At 34.5% G+C, this 26,782-nt stretch overlaps 3 protein-coding genes across 3 annotated transcripts; 2 read left to right on the top strand and 1 right to left on the bottom strand.

The window, feature by feature from the left end:
• Positions 1-1,078: 1,078 nt before the first annotated feature.
• Positions 1,079-23,040, bottom strand: LOC105326740 (ATP-dependent RNA helicase DHX8). The gene is made up of 22 exons (XM_034453745.2): positions 22,906-23,040; positions 22,399-22,484; positions 21,828-22,001; positions 20,863-21,044; positions 20,385-20,438; positions 17,976-18,177; positions 12,091-12,189; positions 11,783-11,893; positions 10,866-11,261; positions 10,354-10,501; positions 9,617-9,798; positions 7,583-7,777; positions 7,186-7,371; positions 6,683-6,769; positions 6,401-6,524; positions 5,791-5,972; positions 5,258-5,398; positions 4,646-4,939; positions 4,139-4,267; positions 3,085-3,281; positions 2,441-2,620; positions 1,079-2,031 (listed from the first exon to the last, which is right to left on the bottom strand). Exons 1-22 carry the CDS (start codon positions 22,997-22,999, stop codon positions 1,794-1,796), a joined length of 3,681 nt encoding a protein of 1,226 aa, XP_034309636.2. The 5' UTR covers positions 23,000-23,040; the 3' UTR covers positions 1,079-1,793.
• On the top strand, positions 14,120-15,770 carry LOC136272055 (uncharacterized). The gene has a single exon (XM_066072831.1). It carries the CDS (start codon positions 14,312-14,314, stop codon positions 15,458-15,460), a length of 1,149 nt encoding a protein of 382 aa, XP_065928903.1. The 5' UTR covers positions 14,120-14,311; the 3' UTR covers positions 15,461-15,770.
• Positions 23,041-23,085: 45 nt separating the features above from the next.
• On the top strand, positions 23,086-24,203 carry LOC105327885 (GTP-binding nuclear protein Ran). The gene has a single exon (XM_011428558.4). It carries the CDS (start codon positions 23,147-23,149, stop codon positions 23,786-23,788), a length of 642 nt encoding a protein of 213 aa, XP_011426860.1. The 5' UTR covers positions 23,086-23,146; the 3' UTR covers positions 23,789-24,203.
• Positions 24,204-26,782: the final 2,579 nt, after the last annotated feature.

Consider the following 26,782-nt stretch of genomic DNA (forward strand, 5'->3'; position numbering starts at 1 on the left):
AATTTCAACTGTATATCTTTCACAGGTATGTGTATTTTTAATAAAAATCAACAAAAAGTGATGGAAGCAATAACTTGGGACAGTCTTTAAAGAGCATTTGACATTTGTACTTAAAAGTCGCTCTCAGGTGCAGCCACAGGTACCTGACTTTATAAATTTCTCTCATAATAAAAATAAATACCCTTTATCTAATAATATGCAAGGTACCCATGGCAGCCATCTTGGATTTATTTCAAACTGTCACATCAGGTGAAATATTTGCTTCAAACTCATCAAAAAAATTATTTTGCAATGCTCTCTGTCTCCCAGTAGGCCATTCAACATCTAAGCTGACAACCGATTCAACCAAAACAGTGCATTACACCTGCCATTAATAAACATCCTCCCTCAATCTGCATCTGTTTCCTTAAATATGCGTCAAAAGGCTAAAGGGGGAGCAAAATTTAGTGCACTGGACCTGTAACATTACCATTTTTTATCCATAGATCAGAAAGTTTAGTATTACAAGAAAAAAAATTATAGTTTGTAATGTGGCATATCGTAATATTTTTAATCACCTAAATATCCTCTCTAAGGAAAAACAATTTATGCTGCGTTCTGATTTAAGAAAATAGTTGAACATATTATAGATTTCTGGAATACTTACAAATGGCAAAAACAAATTCTTGTGATAAATGACTGGAAAGCTATGTCGTTACGCGACCATGCGTACTTTTCTTATTCAGTTTTCATCTCTATTGCCTCATTAGTCTTTAAACTATCATTACACCATTGCAAAACAAGAGTGTCACCGTCTAAAAAGTTTGCCAAAAACACATGCTGCAATCTCAAGCAATAACTTCCGGTTTAAAGAGTTTTGATAAGTTGTACATTAATGGTGTTTATTACACCGTTCGTGAAACCATCAGAACCAAAACACTCACAAAGTCCAAGAAATAGTTATAACTTGTACAAATTAAAACTTGTACAAGATAAAACTATTTAATCGTGAAAACAATGATAACAAAAAGACAATTATTGGGTTTTCAAAAGCTTTTATTTCTGTTATCACAATCCAATTTCACAATGAAAAGTTTATTTTAAAAACTTAATAATCATACACTTTCAATTTAAAGGCTACTCTGCAGTAATTTGTGTACAGAATTTCAATTTATATATTTTTTAAAGAACAAAAATTAGTTCTCCCTAATAATTCTATTGAATTCCTTACAAAAATATTCACTGACAATAAGCACATTAACATTTATGTCTCTGTGGATAAACATAAATGTATGGGGCACAGGGAGCAAACAAATTCATCTGAAATACATTTAAATTGTCCATCAATTCCCCCACTAATATTACATAGAAACGAGTGTTTGTTAACAGATAACCATCAAGAATTGGCAAACATGGTAAAAAAAAAAAAGTACAAATTTTCAACACATCAGGTATGTAGGGTATATGTCACCCATGGCCAGCACTTCTTTTTTTTCAAATGTTCTCTAGTACACGTAAAAACATTTTCACTTTTCAAAACATTCATACAGTAAGTGAATAGGAATTGCATGGGTATAGAGAGATCTCAAATCAAATGCCCATCATAATACAATTGTACCAACAGGACTAAGTACATGTACTAACTTTGATCAAGAAGCATTATAATACATGCATACATGTATAGTTTTATACACATAAGTCATGTGAACTTGAACAAGATTCATTGACCATCATTTGTACCTCTGAAATGTTCCAACAAGAACAAATACATGCGAAACGTTCAGCAAAAAAAACCCAATAACACAATGATATCCTCAGAAGGTAACTTTTGTGTGAAATTTCTTGAAAGCTCGCGAGATTCTCCATGAGTTTGGATCCTCGTATTTGTTGTATAAAGGCTCGATTTTCTGCTGTTTCTTTTGCTTGCTGAGTTTCGTGGGGTCGCTGAAGCGGAAAAATTTCGGGGCAAACTCGACCAGCCACTTGGGATCAATGGCCGTGACTTCTCTCATGTATTCCTTGGTCGTCAATACGAGCTCATGGTAGATTACCCTGAAAATTGAAATGATGTGGCAAGTTTATTTAACAATTGAAAAAATTACATAATGAAATTGAATTGAAAAAGATGACAGCCCAACTGTCTAAATGCATGCATGACAAATACATATCTTTACCCATTGGTATATATCATACAAATATTTTGGCAAGGCTTTAATTCTTTATTAAGCAAAATCATGGATGACAATCAATAAGGCCAAATCAATTAACAATGAAAGAATTGAAAATTGAAATTGAATTCAATTTGGAAGATAAATGCACAACTTCTAAATGCATGTATTAAACCCATTGGTATATTCCATAAAAATTACTAAGCAAGACTTTCATTTTTTATTTTGCTGTTGTCAAAACTGTGCTTTAAAATTTCTTTTAACTACAGCTACAATGTACATGTTATACATACCAATCGGGCTGTCGGTTGAAGAGAGCGCTAGAGGGGTGGATATAGACCACCTGACTGTCGACGAGTGTCCGATACCCTTCCTGGGGGTCCTTCTTGGCGGCGTTGCGGAAGAACCCACTACAGATGGCCTTCTGAACTCGGGCAGTGTTCTTACCACAGCTGACCACATCCAACTTGTGTCTACAGGAAAAGAAAAAGACACACAGTCACAACATGGAGAAAACTTGAATCAAATGAGATTTCTGAACAGAAGATGTGGAAATGTTATTGTTGTAAGAAAAATAGTCTAATTATTAAATACAGTCTGACAAAACTATTTGGATTAACTGTTGTTGAAACAGGTGGTGTGGACATTCTATGCATTGCCAAGCATTTAATCTTTTTAAATCTACGGGCAACTGATCATAATAGGAGTATCATTCAGAACAGCAAGCATTGAACATGTAATCTACAGCCTGCATACCCCAAAATCTTTATAGAAAACATGGTTACATTGTTGAAATGAGAAATTTAATGAAAGAACAAGATAATTTACACCAACACCTTCATGGGGAATGGGGGGCAGAAAATGGGAATGAACGTTTAGTACATCACTAAGAAATTCAATAGGGAAAACTGGGTACTATAGTTGAAATTTTTGTTACCTGTCCATAATTCCCAACATCTGTTTGCGGACATCTTGGGCCCTTTTGAGAGTTCGGATCTGCACAAAGTTTTCGTAGCACCAGGGGCTGGAGAACTTGTTGTTCTTCCACGAGTTGTACACGGCCAGCAACGTGATGTGGTCGCCCTCCGATTGGTGGAACTTGGCCTTCTTCTGGTCCGCTAAGTCTTGCTTATCCTGTCAACAAATCATTGCCGGTTAACAGTGTAATTGTGTACGTGGTCAAATTTGATGCCAAAATTTAAACATTACAACCTAAAAATTAATATAATTACAACAGTTTCAGATCATATACATGTGATCAAAGGGAATATTCTTTAGGACTAACACATACTGATTTTATCTACTAATGGTTCAGAATAAAATTCAATGTGAAACTACAAGTGGTGTATTAATCACCTATTAGTGTAGAATCATTTTTATTCGTTGGGGTCAAAGTTCGTGGGTAGCCCAAATTTTCCTGGTTAGTTGGGATGTAATTTCACCAGTAGCAAGACTAGTTTTATTTTGTAAACAAATACTAAACAAATGTTGTTTAATATACGTTCCAGGGGATGCAAGTTCGTGCAAGGGTTTACAACATTTTCAGATCATATACATGTGATCAAAGGGAATATTCTTTAGGACTAACACATACTGGGTAGCCAAAATTTTCCTGGTTCATTGGGACGTAATTTCACCAGTAGCAAGACTAGTTTTAGTTTGTAAACAAATACTAAACAAAATAATGTTGTTTAATATACGTTCCAGGGGATGCAAGTTTGTGTGCAAGGGTTTCCCTCGAAATCCACCAACATTGCACCCCCACCAACAAAGATGATTCCTCAGTACCCTGTTTCAGTGTTAACTGATAAATTACAGCACAATTGCCATTAAAGGCTGAGGTTTTTAACCGGGTGGTTTACCTCAGGTAAGTTCAGGGTGGGGGTGGAGCTTAAATCGATTTAAGGTGTGAAGCCCGAGGGAAACACGCTCGCTTGTGTATACATGTCTATATACATGGGGGGTTAAAATGACACATAATTATACGGTACCTTGGGTCTGTAGAAGACATTTTGGACAGACAACATGGAGACAACGGTCAGGATCTCGTCACTACAGGCAAGATGGACAGACATGATCAACATCTTGGACAACATGGGCTCCAACGGAAACTCAGCCATCTAAAACCAGAATAAATCAAGATGGTGCATAAATAACTCTAGACTATCATAATATCCACACGTTCCTTTTCATCATTCATGATTTTATTAATTGCTTCTGAATCAATCAATTTATAAATTAACAGGTATGTATATGTCTATGAAATTCATTAAAAAACTGTTTTCTCTTTAAATATCTTGAAGGTACAAATGTACAAGAAGCTATTCAATCATGTTCATTTATTTTTCTTAAATTAAAAAAAAAAACTCTTGACGATGCAAAGTACCATCTGTGGAACATTAATATATTTTGCCATTCCAATACAAATACGTCTATCGATATGAGAGTTATCTGTCATTACAGATGTTAATCTAACAAAATTCTGCTCAGACACCCACCCTCCTTCCGAGTCTAGTCAGAAGACCCTCGTCATCTAGGGCACTGAGCGCATGCAGCTGCTCCATGGCTGAGATCAGCGTCTGCATCGGCGGGGCGTCCATGAAGTCAAAGGACAACAAATCATTGATCCCCATGGCCTTCAGTGAGAGCACGGTGCTGGCCAGATTCGTACGCTGGATCTCGGGAACGTTTGTCGGCAACATCTCGTCTCGGTAGGCGCGCTCAGTGTAGAGGCGGTAGCATTTTCCAGGGCCCGTTCTGCCTGCCCGACCAGCTCTTTGTTTGGCCTGTGCCTGTGTTATGTAAAATGTATTCTTTAATTAAGATATCTTTACAAACATTGTAACGAATGAAAAAATTCTTCTCAATAATTCTTGTCTACTGATTCAGAAGCACAAGGTGCATGAAAAGTAGATTTATTTTAAGAGATCAATAACATAATGAATATTCCTCAATATCAGGCTCCAAAAAAATCTTTAGTTTGTCAAGTAAAAATTTTTTTTAACAGAAAATATTTTTATAACCTTACAATACATTCCCCCCCCCCTTTTTACGTTTACAGAATATTACTGTACACATATTTAGAACAAAGCTTTCAAATCACACTGTACCTGCGATATGGGCGTGACAATCAGCTGATCCATGCCTGTCTTGGAGTTGTACACCTTCTGCTTGACAAATCCTGGATCCACCACATAATAAATTCCATCTATAGTCAGCGAGGTCTCTGCTATGTTTGTGGCTATCACAACCTAAGAAATTCAATGGGATATTACTTTCATTTGATAAAGTATCTAATTTCACAATTAAAATTTAAAGACTTAAATGCTGTAACATGGGAGATTTAATGTTCCTCTTCTTTACCTTTCTGAATCTAGGGGGAGTAAATTACAACAGACATTTTTTTCTCTATCTCTCTCTAATGTTTTTTTTTTTTGAGTGAAGGGGGGTCAATTAAAACAATTTCTTTCCATTTCTAGATCCAAGGGGAGAGAATCACAATAAATGATTATTTTTCTCAGGAAAGGGGTTGCACATTGATACTTTAATATGTAATTCTTTACCACAATGCAAGTGAATTGCTGTTAGCAATTTTTAACTGAGAGGAGGGGGGGAAGAGGGTCACTTATAACCAATCAATTACCTTTCTTGACCCAGGGGGTGTTGGCTCAAAAATCCTGGTCTGCATCTCGCTGGGCAGGGCACTGTAGACAGGTAGGATGATTAGCTCGGGGACCTCGGGCCCCAGAGCCTTCATTCTCTCATAAAGGGTCTCACAGGCCGTGTCAATCTCCTCCTGACCGGTCAGAAACAACAGGATGTCACCTACAGGGGTACAGAAAGGAGTATTGATGTAAAGGGATATAGATCATACAGTATAATTATAGACATATAGGGGGTACAGAGAGGGATATTGCTAAATACAGTGTCAGAAACTATATAATACTACACAATATAGACAACACATCTTCTGTAGAAGTCAATGTTACATTTTACAAATATCAGCCTTCCCCCTCCATAAAAATTCCCCATTCTCAAAATTTACCGTATAAGCTGTCATTTTTTATTCCACACTCCTCCAAATGAATCAGAGAATTTCTTCATTGAAGTTAATGTGTTTACATTTAGGTAACACACTCATTGGCTCCATCAGGTGTTTACATAATATGTTTATATTTACATGTTCCATTTACGTTGCATACATGTACTTGGTGGCTCCATCTACATGTTTACATTTACGTTACGTTACGTACCTGGTGGTTCCATCAGGTGGATCTGCATGACGGTGATCAGCGAGGCATCCAGGTAGTCAGTCTCCGCCTCCTTCGTGTACAGAACCTCAACAGGGTAGGTACGGCCAGGAATCGTAAAGATTGGCTACAATAAGATAATAAAAGGATTGTATAAATCGGCTAAAACACAATACACAGGCTACAGTAAGATAATAGGGATCATAAAGATCACCTATAAAAAATAAATAATCATTTTTTATCCTTTTTCCAATTCAAATTTCATTTTTGAGAGAGCAAACTTACTGCTTCAAAGAAATACTGTGAGAATTTGACGGCATCCAAAGTAGCTGATGTAACAATGAGTTTCAATTCCTTTCGCTTCAGAACAGCCTGTTAAATCAGAAGTAAAAAAAAGATTTTAGTGTTGCTTTTCTAAAAATTCAACAATAATTTCAAAATCTTTCAATTGTTGAATGACCTTCAAAAGTAGTAAAATTATCAAGACATTTTTTCAGATAAATTTAATCTACATATTGTAGAAATAATTTGTACTATTAATTTCCAGTAATTTTCACTTCAATATTTTCAATTACATCTTTTTTTTTTAAACTTTCAAAATGTACTAAAACAACGGGCAGAAAAAAGATTGGTAAATGTATGCTTTGTAAAAATAAAGATGTACTTAGATAAAATAAATATTAACAGATTTACCCGATTTTTCAAGAATTTGGTATCAAGCGACAAGGATACGCAGTATATATATACTATTTTTAAATACTAATTCTCTCAAGAATCTGATTCCATACCGTCTTGAGTAGTCCGAATAGGACGTCGGTGTGAATGGTTCGTTCGTGGGCCTCGTCCAACATGATGATGCTGTACTGCGTGAGGTCCCCGTCAATCAGACACTCCCTCAGCATCATACCGTCTGTCATGTACTTTATCTTCGTCTCCGGGCTCGTACAGTCCTCAAAACGAATCGTGTAACCCACCTGTCATATAATAAAAGAAACATGTCACATAACTTCATTGTAGTTTCCGTGCTTTTATTTTAAATTTATTCTAAACTTAAAATTGAGTTATTTTTGTTTTCAATATGGCAATAAAATATATCAATGTGGCAGAATTAAATCAAATGCTGCAGTGCCCGTGAACCAATACATTTAATTTCTTGGCCTATAATTAATTTTCACCCAAATTTACCTCTTGACCGAGACGACATCCAAACTCTTCCGACACTCTTTTTGCCACGGACATGGCAGCGACACGACGTGGCTGAGTGCAGCCAATTTTTCCTGTCGTGGTGTAACCAGCCTCGGCCAGATACTGGGTGATCTGAGTTGTCTTTCCTGAGCCAGTCTCGCCAATGACTATCAGAATCTGATTGTCTGTTACAGCCTACAATAAAATGCACAGAAATGGATATTATCATAGTATTATTAAGTAACAGATTTCATGTGCATCAGACAGTATGTAAAATGAGTACTAGTAACAGTAAATCTGAAAAGGGTGCTTGGCTTCTTGCAATTGTACATACTGGTAGATATTTACTTTTCACATTTAATTAAAGGACATATCGCATGTTTTTCAATTTTCGGAATTTTTTAAATAAAATCATTCTATACTCATTAAAAATGAAGTTTATTAACGTTTTCATAAAATATTCTGCCTAATTCGTGAGTTTGAAAGCGATGAAATTCAAATGTCGCGATATGCATATTTTCTCTCTCGATCTACCCGCCATGATGTGTGACGTCATATGCGACCTCGAGCGAGAAGGTGCTGTTAGCCATCTTTGTAATTGGATTAGATTTAAACGACAATTAGACTAATTATCACCTATTAAATTGCCCATAACGGGACATGATGGTGTTCTGTGCCTCCTGCGGGTGATTTAGCCACCGAAAATGGGGATTTGGACTGTTGTTTTTTGAAGTTTCCCTTACGAAAGTATGCGGAAATCATGTGACAAATAGGGGTCTATCTGTCGACGAGAGGATTTATAAATAAACATTCAATTCATATGTTATTAATTATATGGTACATTTTTGTAACCATAGTTTCATAAATAAATCGTATTCATTTCTCAAAGAGAAAAAATAGAAGTTTATGCACAGGGGCCTGTGTACAAAACGCAAGTTCATCGGAGAAAAATAACGAGAGGGGACGCCATTTTGGATACCGCCTCGCTTCATTAACTGTTTTCTTTTTCTTATTGTTAAACTATACGTTCATGTATGCATCGGTTTTGTAAACATGATTTCTTCATTCATACATGTAGCTCACCTCAGGCTCTGCAGAAATCATAATTTTAGTACGGTAGGTGAGATTTCTGTGAGTTTTATTTTTTGTGGGAGAAGTCATGGATCGAGTTGTCGATATTGATTGTTCACGCGAGAAATAGACAACGTTTGTTGATATACATTTATACGTAAATGGATAAACAAAAATACGGAGATGGGATCTTACATAAATAAACAATAATTAAGGAATACGTTCTTGCCTGCTTTTATAATCCAGTGTAATATAGAGTTAACAACCTTAGAAAGTTGTGATCAGTTAACCTGCCGAAGAAACAAACTTCTTGTGCACCACAGTTTTACAATGATGAACATTTTGAGTAGTTAGGAACGCCAAAAAACAAGACTGTTGTAGATTTTAATAAATAACAGATTTATTTGAGCTACAATCCTTACTAAGTTGTGTTTTACAATGTTTACACGTCGATCAATTTGATCGTCATTGCCGACTTCATCGTCGCTTTTTCGGCAATATCATCGTTTTTTATCCGTACTAGTGGCTCAAACATGTACGACTGAATAATAAGATTCTTTTAATTTAGTCAGCATGTAAAAAAAACGACATACATGGTGAATGAATGTCAAAATTTCAAGAAGATAATGCTAATCCTACAATTTGTTTACAATCAGCTGTTCGAAGAAGGTCGCATGTGACGTCACTGTACCACGTGACACGCTATCTAATTAACGAGTTTTTAAACGATCGGGGCTATAATTTAAATTGATATTATGGCTAATTACCGCTTTTATACCGTTAACAAACTGTTAGGAGTAATTATTAGATACACAAGGAAGCCAAAAAATGTAAAATGTCGTATACTTTAGAAACATGCGATATGTCCTTTAAGAATTAAATTTTACAGAAGACAGCTGTATTACATGGAAAATGGACATAAATCTATACAGTAAAACACAGTAAAATACAGCTAATCCATACCTTGACCAGTTCATCCTTGAGTTTGTAGATGGGGAGACCCTGTCTCTGCTCCAGGAGAGATTTCTTCTCCTTCCTTCCGTAGGACGCCTTCTGACCCCCTGTAATGTGCTTCTTCCACTCTGGGACGTCCGCTGGGGGCATGCCAGCACCCCGGACCTGGGCGGCAAACTTTCTGTCTCCTCCTATAAAAACCAAGTCGGATTTTAACATAGAGATTTCATAAGCCTTACCTATCTGTGGGATCACATGTATAAATTAAGTACCAGTAAATCAGGCTTTTTAAAGCTGTTATAGAAAACAAATGTACAAGCATTGATTTTGAAAGGCTCATCATAAAAGGGGTTCAAATATGAAAATTTATTAAAAAACAATTAAATGGAGTGGAAATATTTTCATCATTTAACAACAAATGCCCAACATTTTATAGAGAAAGGGAAAGGTAAAGGTTTGTGACTAAATAAATAAATAAATAAATCTATGAAAGATTAGTTTCTACTTACTGGACAGAGTATCCAAATTTTGTTAAATGCTGCTGAATTGATAAATTCAACTGCCATAAGGTGAGTAACTCTTTTTTCCCCAATTAGAAAATAGATATAATCCCTTTTCAAATTTGCATTAAAAATAAAAATGCAGCATTACACTTTCCAATTTTTTAACAGGAACCCCCCCCCCAAAAAAAAAAATCAACATTTCTCTTGATTCTTAATTCTTCATCTTGTTTTATGGGTCTGTACCTTCCGGCATGGGATCAATCCAGTCCTTGTTGACACCAGAGGGCACTGAGTTCATCTCGGCCTCTCTTTGGGCCTGCTTCAGCTCTCGTCGCTCCTTCTGTAAGGCGTTTTGCATCATGGCCGCTTGAGACAGAGATCCATCTGGATTCTGATGTGCAAAAAAATTTTCAGTTGTAGTTTTTTGGCCCCAAAAATTTTGGAAAATTTCCAAAATAAAAAGGAAAACGAGTTTTCAAGGAAAATAAACATTAAGTTGTTTCTGAGTTTCCCATTATTGTAAATGACATGACTACCAAATGAATACACAAATTCGACAAAAACCATATAAATATTTTGAACTATAACACGCAAATGTTGCACTCTCTAAGTGCAGATATAAATACACCTGCAATTGATACATCATCAAGTTAATGTTAAGTAGAGCAATTGTATAAGTTTACACATCAGACTTTTGAAATGCACGGTATTCCATGATGAGGTTCCTTATTTACCCTTATAACTATTTTACATACCTTTACAATTTTGACAGGACTGAGATCCACGCCCACTCGACCGTGACCTGTCAAAAATGGGGGCTCTTCCTCCTTCAGCTCGATTTCAATGTCCTCGTCGGAATCGTCCTCCCTCACAATGATTCCCGACTCCTCATCAAAGTCCGGAAGCTCCGATTTGTCGATGACGTTTGCGGCGATCATCTGTTGAATTTCGAACCTCTCGGGCGAGGACATGCGTTGATACCGCCGCTTTTTCTCGCTGGCATCGTCGATGTCTGGCACATGCTCCACTAGGGGCATTGACGAGGGACGGTCAGGATTTCTGGCCTCCACCTGATTGTTGTGAATCTCTCCACCCACCAATGTCTTTGTCTTTGACGGATTCAGATCCTCCCCCGATTCTTGATCGACATCCTAATTATGTAGAGTGAATATCAGAACTAGACAATGTCATTTAAAAACCAATATCAATGTCCTAAATGCGAAAGAGTATTTTGTTAGAACTGGACATTAAAAAAATCATGTAAAAGATCCATAATATCAGGAGTATCTATCAAAATTTAATTTAAAAAAAAAATCATGATTAAAAAATAATTAGACAGTAGAAAATTTGCTTATAAGAAAGTTCTTTGAACATGGAAATGAGGGATTTTTCATATCCATGAAAGAAAGTGTTGAAGTATGAGATACATGTACATGTATATAGGAGAAAAGTAAAATTTTCTTATAATTCTTTATGTGAATGTTTCTTATATGCAAGTTTTCCTGAAAAAAATCTTCAAATTATCTTGCATACATGTATAATGTATTCATAAAATTTAATTTTTTGAGATAATTTCAACCTCTGAATAGATGATGTACACTAACTGTTTTTAAATGAGAACATACACGTATTTTGAAATGCTGAATTCATTAAGTATGCCATACATCCTTACCTTCAATGACAGACTAATTTTCTGTCCAGTGAAGGACAACACTTTCACCTTGACCTTTTGACCTCTTTGAACGACATCACTGACATTGGTGACCCTACCCTCTCTCCTCAACTGTAAAACAAAGCAACAAAAATGTAAATATACTGTAGGAATTGTTTTCCTACAATTCAGATTTATTTTCTTTATGTCCTTTAAATATAAATGTATGTGGCTGTATTATGAGTGTTTCGTGGGAAAAAACACTGACTGTTTTAAAGTTTAAAAATTTCAAATTCTCTCTCTCTCTTCTCTCTCTCTCTCTTTCTTACCTGCGATATGTGAACAAGACCTTCCCATTTCTTTCGAAGTCCTTCTAACTGAACGAAACACCCAAACTGCATGAGTGTGTTTACCCGGCCATTGTAAATCTACCAAAGACAAAAGAACCAATAGAAATCCACCTTACATTGTCTGTACTGATATTAATCACATTTTCATCACTATTTGTTTACAATGATTTTGTGGTTGAGTCGATAATTGTAATCAAATGTTCATCCAAGTCAAACTGACAATTATTTTCATCATGATTGAGGAACGTTAAGCATGAAGTTACGCATCGTAACCCCCATTGATTTAAGTTAATCTATATGAAAATATAAAATACATGTATATTCTTTTTAGGTTTAATGTTGGAAAGCTGTCTCTGCTAAATGCCCTTCATTTAATATGTATTAAAATAGGCACAACCATTTCAATATGCCAATTAAAATCCTTGCTAACTTGTAGAAAAGTCATTTTCCAAAAAATATCGCAGTTGCTAAATATACATAATTCCAGTACGTAAGATTAACGCAGTTATCGCCCTTAGACGGAAGGTGGCGCTATCGTCGACCGCCATTACGGTGCTGACGGTCAACATTCGACTGATACGATGCCATACGAAAAAGGAGGTGGAAGACATTGTGTTGTCTTCAACTGTACCAATAATCAGAGAAAGTTGTATAGATGGAAGATAGAGGAATGCTCTGAGCACGGGAAAAGACACGAAGATTGTCCTTGCCAAGCGCCTTTCAGGATGTTTTGCATTCCAGCGCAAGTGGATACCAGATTGCGATGGCTCAAAGCTATCAATAGAAAGGATTATCAACCTGGAAAAAAGGACCAAGTATATTTATTATGTCGCAATTTATCAGTTATCGTCTTTTAATTTTTAAATTGATCTTATTAATTTCATATCGGAATTACATCGTCAATAATAACAGCTGAATATGCAATATATGCTGGTAACGGGACGTTTCGCTCCTACAGACGTTTCGCGCTGAGACGTTTCGCTCCTAAAGACCTTTTGCGCTGAGACGTTTAGCACTTATATTATTTATCATATATTATTATTATATATATTGCGATGTTTTAAAAATAATAATATTTAGATAAATATTTATAAATAGATATATATGCGTGTCATTAATATTGACTTTATTGAAAACATATGATCATGTTTATTGTGACCCATTCACTGATAACTTTAATATTGTATAAAACGATTATCCACGTGAAGATTTATAATTATTTTTATTTAGCAATCGTTATCAAGTTCTGAATCGGTCTCCTTATAAAGGTGTGAAAATTAAATTGGAGGCGCTCCATGACAAGCTAAAGAGGAGAAATTAATTATGAGACGGGTGTTAATTATGAGAACTACTACAGTAGCGGTTACATATGCGACATGATGAAATACATCGTAATTCATCATATAAAAATTTATAAAGATATATACAATATACAACTTGAAAACAATGAAAATTAAAAAAAATATATTGTTAATTTTGCTTATTTTTAGTGTCGTTTTATCCAGGTTATATATATAAATCATCGGAAAACATTTTTTTTTTTTTCATTTATACACAGTGTTTTAATTTAAGTAAATATAATGAGTAAATATTAATATGAAATACATCGCAATAATCATATATATTTTTTAGAACGATATATAAAATGCGATGTTTTAAGATAAATATTTATAGTATACAAAATATTAAAAATGACTGCATTAAAAATCCTTCTTTTTAAATTGTCTTTGAAAAAATCTGAATTTATATAATGTACCAAATCATTATCCGCGGGCATATATAATCATGTTTATAAAGCAATCATAATCAAATGTCTAATCAGCTTTCCCTTTTTTATAAGTAATTTGGAGGCCCTCAATGTCCAGCTGGAAGTTAATGGTGTTAATTAGTTTACTGCATAATTACCACATCATTAATAGGCGCGAAACATCTCGGGGCGAAACGTCTCGGAGCGAAAGGTCTTTCGGGGACCATATATATCTACACATGTACATGTATACACATGTATAACTACCACCTTTCACCAGTGATTGCCTGCTGGCGGGTACAATGACTGTGTGGGACATGATTGAAGTTAACTATGGATGCAGGATCATCCTCGGGTATGTAAAAACACAATATGTGTTCAGATATGTATGATATATTACTATGCATGATTTTTAAATAGATAAAGCAAGGTAGGAGAAAACTGGTAAGGAGCATGTTTAATCAGGAGGATGAGCAGGAGCAGGATGAAGAAAGTGGCCTTATATGCATAGGAGGAGATGAAGCGGCAGCAGAAGCCACAGACATGGAAATCAATACTCCCTCAGCAGCAACAGCTTCTACCCAGACACCACCTGTTATTGTTCATCAGTGTGGGGTGTCTTGTGTTACCTATCGACCAAAATCAGATGCAACAACTCAGACAATTGATTCATTGCATGACCACTTATATTGTCTACAATTAACATCTAATACTGTAGGTACTCAAACAACACGTGAACTTTCATCTTTCAAAATTTTGACAGAGAAAGATTCAGTGTTTTATACAGGGTTGTCACTGACAGTATACTCTACTTTAGTAGATATAATGAGGGTACATGGCAACGATTTACCTTATTTATTGTCCATCGATGAACAAGTTTTGTTAACGTTAGTTAGATTACGTTTAGGGTTACAGTTCCAAGACTTGGGGAAAAGATTCGGAATTTCCCATCAGCTTGCTAGTAGAATTTTTAATTCATGGATAAATATCCTAGCTGTTCAGTTGAAAGATTTGATAATGTGGTTGCCAAAGGACACAATTCAAAGATCTCTACCAACTTCTTTTAGGAACACATATCCTAAAACTACATGTATCATAGATTGTACAGAAGTGTACCTTCAGAGGCCATTGTCCCTGAAAGCAAGGACTGCAACTTACAGCAGTTACAAGTCGCACAACACATTAAAATTTCTTGTTTGTATTGCACCAAATGGTTACATCATGTTTTTGTCAAAGTGTTATGGGGGCAGAGCAAGTGATAGGTTTATCACTAAAAAATCAGGGTTTTACAACTATTTGAATCCAAATGATGAAGTTATGGCTGACAGGGGATTCACAATAGGTGAAGAACTATTCAGTTTACATGTTGGGCTTAACATTCCTTCATTTTTACGAGGTAGAAAGCAGCTTAGTGAAAAAGAAGTTATTCAATCTCGTAGAATAGCATCAGTGCGCATTCATGTTGAAAGGGCAATTCGTAGAATGAAATCTTACAGAATTTTGAACAGCATTATTTCGATAAAGTCAGTCAAAAAAATGAACAAAGTAGTGAAGGTAGTGGGTGCTCTTTGTAATTTGAGACCTCAGCTTATTAAAGATTAGAGGTGCTCATGCATAGTGTAGAATTTTTACATTGTACTTTTTTGCTACTTCATTGCTCTTTTCTGAAGATAACAAGAAATTATGTACAAGTGTAAAGACTGTTTATTTTTGTTTTCACAAAGTTGAACACAATTTTTCATACTTCTCACTGAAAACAAATCTGCCTTGTGAAAAATCATCAACAATTCTAACAAGTAGATGATTGAAATAAAATGCTCTGATTCTTGGTAAAATATTGGAAACAAAAGTTTCGTTATATTGTACATCAATGCACACTGAATCCCCATTTTTTGCAAACCATGTAAAATATTTGCACGTTGATTTTCTTGTACAGAAAAGTTGCATTTGTATTTGTGTATAATATCCATTTCTGCCTGACTTATTAACATTGATAGTATCATTTTCTTTACAAATGTCATAACTTTTGTTGTTTAAAAGTTCATCAATTGATTTTACTGGACATTTTATTTCTAAAAGCATATCATCATCAATTGTGCCATCAGGACTTGCAGACAGAAAAGGTTCATCTTTATTTATAACAGTACCACAATTTTTAACTTCTAAATCAAATTTCTTTTCAAAGATTTCTTTGGCTATTGGTTCTGATACTTTTCCATGTTGTGTTGCATTGTTGCCCTTGAATCTAGGATATAAATGGTTTGTAACAAAATTTTGTGGATTTGCTTTGCTTGTTTTTGGTACTTTGTTAGCCACAGATGCTGGAATTCTAACCTTGCGACTATCAAACCACAAGTCAGAATTTTGTTCCGTAGTATTGAGACAGACTTCATCAATTTTGTTTTCAGACAGATGAACATATTTTCTATAAAAATCTCTACAAGGCTGACACTGAATATCAGCAATATTGATTGGATTTGAATAATCAAGATCATGATTCCCATGATGCACATCTTTTGGGTTACTTGTTTTTCCTGCAGATGTGCTTAACTGACAGGGCTCAGATAACAAAATCTTATTTATAATTGTGCCCTTGCACTGAAAAATTTTTGAAAGGCATGATGAATGTGAAAACTCAACCAATTCATTGTGTGATTCTAATTTCTTAAATCTAAATTCTTTTTGAGGTTTACATCTCACAATAATGTTATCTGTATTTATCGGTTTGTTTTTATTTGGCCGTGAAAAATCAATTTCTTTGAGCTCCGCCTGATGGTCAACTGCAGAGGATGTTGCTCCCTTGCCCCAAGACACTGGGAAATCTGTCACAGATTTTCCTGCGAATCCTTGATTCCATGCCATGACAACAGCATATCCAATGGCTGAAATATGGCTGCATCCTCTTCCTAAACCTGCTGGGCATGTGCAACTAGCATTCTCAATCTTGTAGCTATCTTCTCCATCGGATGCAATTAAAATCCATGCATGATAATCTGCACGTCCGACTCCAGGCTGGGATGGAGATACTTTTGCTTTCAGGAAAACATTTTGTCCAACATTTATACTTTGAATATCTCCTAGCCACCTGGAGTTGACATAATTTTGTCCCCAAAGAGATCTAAATGACTTCATTTCTTTACCATCATAAGCTTTTGAAAATATCAAGTAGTCTACTAAATCTTCATATAAAATATGAGGCCAGCTTTTCAGATCATTTGTTTTCCAACCTGGGTCAGATTCATTTGGTGGATCTGCAATTTTTAAATATTGTTATTTATTTCAATTTTGTTCATTATGCATAACTTTTTGGCGAAAGGAAAACTAACAATTAAAAGCAACTTATTATGAGGAGTTGCTGGTTGAAGAAATACAAAAACATTGATAACTAAATTTTTAATGCGTGCAAAAATTTTGAACTGCATAAGAAATTGGAGATCCACCAGCCACAGGAGTTTGAATTTTTATTAATAATCGTATGTTGACGATTGATACTAAAAAAGCGGCGTGTCAAGGCGAAATAGCGGATTTTCCCCAAAACGCGTTGCATTCCTGTTCGCTATGCTTACGCATAGCTCATGGGTCAGTCAATAAAGTAAGTTTTTTGGCTTTATTGATAAAAATTCAAACTCCTGTGCACCAGCATTCTCTTCAGATTATCACACTTCACATTACGGGATTTGATTGTTTGTATAAACCATCCATTTATATACTCAAAATCTCGACTCAATGTGTTACTTTCATTCAAGTCAGAGAATTGAGGGATGTAAATAAAACAAATTTACGTTAAATGTGCGAGGTGGGCGGGTACGGATCCAAGTTTTACTGTGTAATAAACAAAATTACAAACACAGAAAGACCAAAAACAAACAGAACGTGAATTAAATGAGGTTTAAATATATATTTACAATTCTTTTTATCCATCACAGTGATGTTCCACACACAAAACGAGACAAAGTCGACGTAGTAAATATGACACTTGTTTACCGTTGTCAGCACCGTAATGGCGGTAAATCACGTGATCGTAATATGGCGCCGCCCATAAATTAGGTCAGAGAATTAAGTATAATATGTTTCGAGTAATCATCAAGGTAATGGAGAGGTTTGGTTATTGACTTACCCTTCCGATGTCTGGGTCCATTGGCAGTTCCTCTCGATCTTTTCCCCTCCATTTTTTTTTGTCCTTGTCGCGACTGCGGCTCCTTGATCTTCGTCTGCGTCTGTCATCTCTGTCTCGTGACCTTGACCTATTTCTTCGTCTGTCTCGATCTCTATCTCGACTCCGTGACCTTGACCTATCTCGAGATCTACTCCTTCTCCTCCTGTTAAACAAAAAGGAAAAAATGCAGGTTAATTCGATATACACATGTCTGTATACACATATGAACATGTATTTTTAAATCCATAATATGAGAATACAGTATATATATGGTATACATGTATATCAACCAACCATTAAAAGAAATATTTTTTAAGCACATACATGTACAATATTTTAGAAGTTTGCCCTATGGTCTGTTTAGCAATAAATGTATCTTTCTTATTTGGTGGGGTGAATCCAGGTGAATTTATCAATTTTATCCATGTTGCCTAGTTATACAACCTGTCTTTTTTCTTACAGAAAATGCAAGACCATTATTTGCATTAAGATAGTTAAATTGACTATTTACAGCATTTCTTTCTGTGCGAACCATTTGTGTCCTTATTAGACTGGTTTGAAGACTCAATTTCTGACACATATCTTAGTCAACATAAATTCCATAGATACTACATGTTGTGTAAGCAACTGTTTGCTAGTCAATAACACAGTAAAGGGTCTTTAAAATGTGATGGAAAATGTTCATTCTTGTGCAAGAGTTCATATACATAGTATTTGTTCGCAAGAAAAGAAAGATCTCTAACTTTTTATTTCAATACTTAGATTCGAGAGCCAAACTTTCAATCTTAGACGGGGTCATATCATTATCAATTCAGTTTTTATTTTATTTTTTAAATTAATGTCAATAAATATTCTCCCATAACATTAATCTACCAAACAGGAATCTCACCCCCCCCTTTTTTGTACAGGGAACTGAACGTTTAAAATTGGGGAAAATTGGCTACAAATGTATATTGAGTATGTAGGGCAAATAATTACATGTCCAAAATTCTTAACATTTTGGGTCATCAATATTTTTTTTTTAATAAACTTTATTTCTGGGGTTTTTTTTTTAACACAGAAAACTGAGAGGTAGGTTGTGGTATGATCTATCCATATTATTCTTAATTTTGAGTTTATAGAGTTTGCGCGGGGGTGTTAAGGAAGCATATGGAATCCGAGTTACATGTAATTCCGTGAATTCACAAATCTTAGTTATTATGTACATATTGAAATATCTAAGCAACGAAACGTAGACCAAAAACAAATAAAAAATACTAAAGACAATTTTTTTCTTCAGAAATTAGTGTATTACGTAGATTTACACATTGATGACGTTATGAGTAAAAGTTGAATGTCGTGTGAATTTGATCGGAAAGCATTGTAAACATACTCAAAATATAACTAATCTAAGAACTCTAATAAAGTATTGTGGTGTGATTTATTGAGAATTGAACATCAGAAAACTGGGGGAGTTGTTAGTTTTATCAATCATTCGCTAAAAGGTATGTAGATTTGCTTTTCTTTCTCGGCCAGGCTTTCCTCTGTCCTTGTTTACGATATAAAAATCCGATTAGAACAACTCACTACCACGTATATATTAAACTTGAAATTTTATACGTATCGTTAGTTTGATCAATGCTTAAATTGAAAAGTGCTGCTAGATTCCCATGCTGTGTGTTGTTTTGATGTAATTTGCCGTTTTCCGTGCAAACTTTATAAAAGTTGGGAAGGTTTTACGAGAACCGGATGAATAACTTTTTAATAGGAAAAAACATAGGATTCTAGCAGCGGTTTTGATTAAACTGAGATGTTTTGCCATCACTTGGTATGTTTATTTTATTTTAGAAACCGCGGGGTAGTGTTGTTCTATCTCATTTTATGTTAAGGAATATACATAAGCTATTTATAGTTGTCACGTGATAATGCATAATGTGGCAGTAATGTACTACCCGATATTAATGCACTGACATCTATTTGTAAGGATAATAATAAGTTTTTGATTTTATTCAAAATAATTATTTAATTTCACGATTTTGAATATAACAGTCAAAATAAGACGCTAAATTGGCCATATGCTTCCTTAACACCCCCGCGTGGGACAGGGGCTTTTCAATGGCCATGGTTCCAAACTATGGTTACTTAGCCTTCCCTAATCATTTCGACATTACTTATTTTCCTTATTTTACGCGAGTACTTAATTCCGCGACTCATTGGTTTCCCATCAAATCGCGAGAACATAAAATCGGGAATGTCGAAATTTTATCAAAGTTTCATGTAGTTTACATATGTTTCAAAATTAAAAGCGAGATTTTAAAAATTTGCGAGACGGGCTTCTCGCGATTTTACATGGAGATTATTTCTTCGCGTTTAATTAGGAATTTACAGTACCTCCTATCTTTCTCTTTACTGCGACTCCTGTCCCTTCTTCTTTCTCTCTCCCTACTGATAAAGGAAACAGACATGAATTCTCTTGGAATTTTTTGGTACACAGTGACCTTTTGTATGTAGAATGCAACACATACAAAGATATAATTATGGTGCATAGTAAAATAATTCTGTCTATAAAGCTTGACACTTCTGGAAACCAAAAAACATCCACATAATTTAACAAAATTGCATGAACACAGAAATATTTCATCAGTATATAGTTTAACACATATAGTTTAAGACATATTTGTAAAAATTATACTGTCCATTCTCTAAATGAATAAATCAAAATAATTGGTTTTTTCTTTTAACTTCCAATGTTTAGGATGGATACATTTGCAAATTATTTCTGGCATTGATTTTTTTTAATAACTGGGTTTTTTTTTTAAACAACTCGTTTTCAAAATGGAAAGATTTTTGAATTTTTTCTCCAACTTACTTTTTTTCTTGGGGTGGTGGGGCATTTTTCAAAGCTTCAAGTTCATTCATCATATCAACAGCAATGTCAGTGTCTCCTTTCTCTGCTTTGATTGGCCCATCTTCATCTATTCCCTCTGTTTTGATTGGCTGGGAGGTTTCTGTTTTGATTGGTTTTTCTTCATCTTCATCTGCTAACATGTCCTGTTTAAACAATGGATGAAGAACAGTTAACTATATGCAAGAGACCAGACTAAATATGTAAGTACTTAAAATAGATTGACTAAGGGGAATCTGTTGTTTAATGTAAATTTTAGAAAAAAAAGGAATCCACAATTGTATTATACAGTTAATGTCATAATTAGCAATCAATTCAAATAATCTGAATAACAGATCTTTCAGATCAATACTATGGAATCATTTTAATTCCTGGGGACCAATTTTCGTGGATTGTTTTTTGCTCATTCGTGGAGATGTAATTTCGTGGATGCGTCGGTTACTGTTTCAGCAACAAAGAAAACTCTTTCTAAAATTATATTTGTTGAGGATTAAAATTTGTGGGGGAGGGCTACCCATGAATACCACAAATTGAGCCACCACAAATTCTACTGATTCCACAATATCTCCCCCCCCCCCTTTGTAATTTAATTTTTTTTTATTTATCCATATCAAATTATCACATACATGGGTAAAAATGCTCTTTGAAAATGAAATTTCAAATAAAATGCCATTATAGACCTAAATGCATTATGATAATCTCAATTTAAAAGCTGAAAAAATATTTTTATTACTGTATATAGGGTCAATTGAATGATTAGTATGGTAATACATCTACTTTTCAAACATTTAATCATTTAATTACATGTTTGAACAAAGGTGCCCAAAAATCTTTCCTTCTTTGAAAGACTTCCCCCTTCCTTTTCATATCAATTTCTAAAAAAACCAAACACTATTTCTATTCAGTATGAATAGACACATTCAGCCTACCCTGATTTTGGGGTCATCAGCTATGGCTAGTCCAGGGAACAGCTTCTTTTTTATTTCTATGTGGCTTTTCAGTGTCTCATTGTCAATTTCTTCTTCTTTCTTCAGTTTGACCTCTGCTTTTGGTTTGGGTTTCATTTTTTGGATCAGTCTGAGTAAATTGGCAACAAGGGAATCCTGTATACGATAAAAAGAAGAACACAAATTTAACAAAGTTTTTAAAACTCAATTAAGAGAAAAATTTTCAAGTCTGTGTTTGAAAACTAAAATAGTCGTCTTATCATTTATTCTATAGGAATGAATGGTATAGTACAAGAAAAAACCCATTAACAAAAAAGTTTAAAATAAATGTCTAATATTGCCTGAGAATTGTTCTGAATTCTAATACAATGCAAATCAATTCAACTCCAATTTTAAATGTGAAGAATTTCGGGGGTAAAAGAGGTAAAAATTTTAAAGAAAAGAGGGGTGTTTAACTATTGAAATAAGGGGCCTAAATTTGGTGCCACAGGACACCACGTGGTATACTATCCCTGTATTAATTAAAACAAATCGATCCTTTTCAAGTTCATACCGCAAATTCTGCACCATTTTCATCCAAGGCTTTCTTGAATTTCTCAAACGTATCATTCTTCTCAGCAAGATGAATAATAAACTCAGCTGAAACAAAATTAATATGATGTGTAAATCAGTTATTTAGCTATTTTAAGTTCACATGAATTATATTGCTGATTCACTGGTCATATTGTCATGTAGGTGTTAAAAAATAAAACACTCTATTGACATTTATGAATTGTTTATACAAAAACATTAATCAGCTGATGAAGGAGAAATACACGTGTTGGGTGGAATTATTTGGTAAGTAGGCTAACGATATTATATAACATGTAAAAAAAAAATCCTTCATAAACGAGAAATGGCTTAAAGACTATTTCAGGTGGCATGTGTAATGTTTGTCTACCTAAAATTAAATCTTATATAAACTGAGCTGAGCTGGTTCTATTCAGTAGTAACTGGATGCAAGAAAAATTGCACCATCACATCATTTTAGAGAAAATTCGAGTAACAAATGTATATCTACCCAAATCCTTATCATTCAGACCCAAATGATTTTCAAGTTCTGTACAGACTTTAGAAACAAGTGAGAGATATTCTAGCTTTTGCAGCTCATCCATTCTTGGATTTTGAGACCGATGTTTACGCCGGAAGTACGTTTTCCTACCACGCAATGATCGTGCGCATTGCAATTTTTCTAACTCCGCATTTAAAAGAGCTAAGTTCTTGGCAGGCGCGCCATTTTGCTATACCACACCGGGTTCACAATGGCTGATCAAATTCCTACATTTAAACTTGTTTTGGTTGGAGATGGTGGTGTTGGAAAGACAACATTCGTCAAACGACACGTAACAGGAGAATTTGAGAAGAAGTACGTCGCTACACTCGGCGTGGAGGTCCATCCCTTGAAATTCCACACAACTCGTGGTGAGATCATTTTCAACGTGTGGGATACTGCCGGACAGGAGAAATTTGGCGGACTCAGAGATGGGTATTACATTCAAGGACAGTGCGCCATCATTATGTTTGATGTCACCTCTCGTGTGACATACAAGAATGTACCCAACTGGCATAGAGATTTGGTCCGCGTGTGTGAAAACATCCCCATTGTATTGTGTGGAAACAAAGTAGATATCAAAGATCGTAAAGTAAAGGCCAAAGCCATCGTGTTTCATCGAAAAAAGAACCTGCAGTACTACGACATAAGCGCAAAGAGCAACTACAACTTCGAGAAACCTTTCCTATGGTTGGCCAGAAAACTGGTTGGAGATGCTAATCTGGAATTCGTTGCCATGCCTGCCCTTGCACCACCAGACATAAAGATGGACCCAAATCTTGCTGCGCAGTATGAACAAGAACTACAGGCTGCAGTGGAAGTTGCACTCCCAGATGATGACGACGATTTATAACTTTTTAAAACGGACTAAATTTCTGCCTTCCCATGATATTTATTCAAATTCATCAATGGATACGTGACTTTTTGATTATAGAATATTTTGTCGTTTAAACACCTGCATAATTACTATACCTCTTGCTTGAACTGCTCATACTGACATAGTTATGAACCATAGACAAGCCGGGAAAGCAGATAATTATTCTCCCAAAAAGTGAAACAATTTGCCAGTGTACATCATAAGTGGGTTTATTTTCTTTTAGAGCTCTTATTTTACAAGAGACGATGGACACATTCACAAACATTCGAAAAAGAGACTTTGAATATTGAAAACTTGATATTTTATTTAAAAAATCATTTTTTGTTATATGACAGATATGTTTGTATTTGTGTCATCTGTAAACAAATAAATTGTTAAAATTAACAAAAAATGTTTGTTTCATACAGAATCTAATAATAATGAAAGAGTCGAAGATATACCTTAACTTACTTTTATCTGAGCACAAAATTCTACTTAAGGAAGCCAAGATAGGCATAAAAATTAAAATACAAACGTAATAATCGGACGTGTGAAAACGATTAAGAAACTTCCAATGACCAACTGTAAATGCATATATCTTATTTTCGTTCTTCACCAGCAAATTAAATTAGTAGTTGATTCATAATTATTGACTATCATTTTGAATTAAGACACATCATCTTCGTTAAATGGATGCACTTTTAATACACAGAATTTTCGAAGACTTCGGGCATTTGTTTGAGAATTTGCATCTCCTGAAAACCCATCAATCTTATATATCCAAACACACTTGGTAAGGATATTGACCTTGTATTCAAATTAAAGTTTCAAGTATTCTATATCCTAAGAACATGACAACTTAAAATTAAATTGTCATGTTCTTAGGATATAGAATACTTGAAACTTTAATTTGAATACAAGGTCAATATCCTTACCAAGTGTGTTTGGATATATAAGATTGATGGGTTTTCAGGAGATGCAAATTCTCAAACAAATGCCCGAAGTCTTCGAAAATTCTGTGTATTAAAAGTGCATCCATTTAACGAAGATGATGTGTCTTAATTCAAAATGATAGTCAATAATTATGAATCAACTACTAATTTAATTTGCTGGTGAAGAACGAAAATAAGATATATGCATTTACAGTTGGTCATTGGAAGTTTCTTAATCGTTTTCACACGTCCGATTATTACGTTTGTATTTTAAGTTATTCGTAAATAATTTAAAATTAACATTAAAAATAAGAAAGTATTTGGTAGTTTAAAAGCTTGAGTGTAAATAGATTAAAGGTGTGAATACTGTATACTTAAGGGTAGATGAGAGCGGAAACAATTCTCACCAGAAAGAAACAAAGGGGTTGTTAACTCGGCGGGGGATTTATTAACGCGTTATTAACAAAAGCAATCGCCCTACATGTGACTATATATATCTCTGGTTGTTTAACACCGCGACTGTTAGTGTAATAGATTCGTTATAATAAATAAATTACACAACATGTAAAGCTGATAATTACATAATTCACACGAAAAGTAATTGTGCGCGCATCTCACCATCATGTGTGATTCGCACGTGCCTGAGTGTGAAGATATGCCTACATGTACATAGTTGCATGTCTTATTGTACGCCGGCAGTCGCAGTTCTATTTATTTCAAATCGTGTGATGAATTATATAATGTTAAATGTAATGAGAATATCCGTAGATTGATAAAATGATATATATATATAAGCCTGACTTTATAAGCTTAAAGAAATTAAAAATAAAAACCTGAAATCATTCGGCGGCAATTTTTTACCCTCTTCAAAAATGTTGCATGATTCACAAAATTCAAACTTACTTTTCACATTGAATTTCTTGTATTAACCATGTAAACCTTTTTACTGTCCAAAGGCAGTTCTATAGAAGGCGCGGATAGTGGTAACGTAAACTCAACGAAATTATCATTTTAAAATGATCTAAATAGATCATTATTAGTACTTGTACAATACAACTTGAATATACCGGTACTCACGGTATTTGTATGAATTTAATGTAAATGAATAAAAATTGACTCGAAACTCGTACGTATAAATTGTATGAATACATGTACATTTACCTTCAATGGGTTTCTTTTTATATTCTATTTGGAAGTTGCTTTTGAAAGTGAAACTAATTAATTAACTTTGGAACTGTTAATTATTTTGATTGTGGAATAGGTTACTGTGTGTGATATACACATTACTATTTTCTTTTTTCTCCTTTTTTTCTTACCTTTACTCGCATATTTATTATTTAACCAATAGAGTAAATTTACCGGAAATGGAAATAGCCCCCCCCCCCCCCGATACAATTATCTCTAGGACACTACCCCCCCCCCCCCCCCCCGACCCGAACCCCCACCCCGCCACCGGATTTTTTTTTAATCCGCACATTTATGTTACATTACACAGATTAAGCTTAAAGTGTTCAAACGATTCAGTATGTCAATGTAGTGTTAGAAAATAACGAAATCAATACACATGTATTTTTTAACAATTAGCAATTTTCCAGAAAGATTTTTATAGATTGTCAATTCAGGATATAAAAGAAAGACTACATATAATCAGAGCTGAGACATCTTTATTTATGTTTCTGATATAATTGATTTGAACATATTTTTTTGTATACATATATATATATAAGATACATATACAAATGGTTTGGACACGAGTTCTGACAACTTACCAGGTCTTTACCATTAAATAGAAAAATTAAACAAAACTTACAACTGTTATTGCATGATATAGAATTGTTATTACGATAAATGAAAATAAGTGATATACACGAGAATAAATCTATCAGTTTCGTTGATGTACAATTGAACTAATGAGAATGATTGATTGTTAATGTAATATCAAGGGATAATGACTCATCGCCCCATAATAAAAGATGAGTATTAATTATATGAAAATGATCTAGTTGTATCAGATTAAGAAAAAAATTATTTCTAGAGATAGTATAATTTTTGGATTTGA

This window comes from Magallana gigas, chromosome 10 (genome assembly GCF_963853765.1).
Source record: "Magallana gigas chromosome 10, xbMagGiga1.1, whole genome shotgun sequence".
In the NCBI taxonomy this organism is placed as follows: domain Eukaryota; kingdom Metazoa; phylum Mollusca; class Bivalvia; order Ostreida; family Ostreidae; genus Magallana; species Magallana gigas.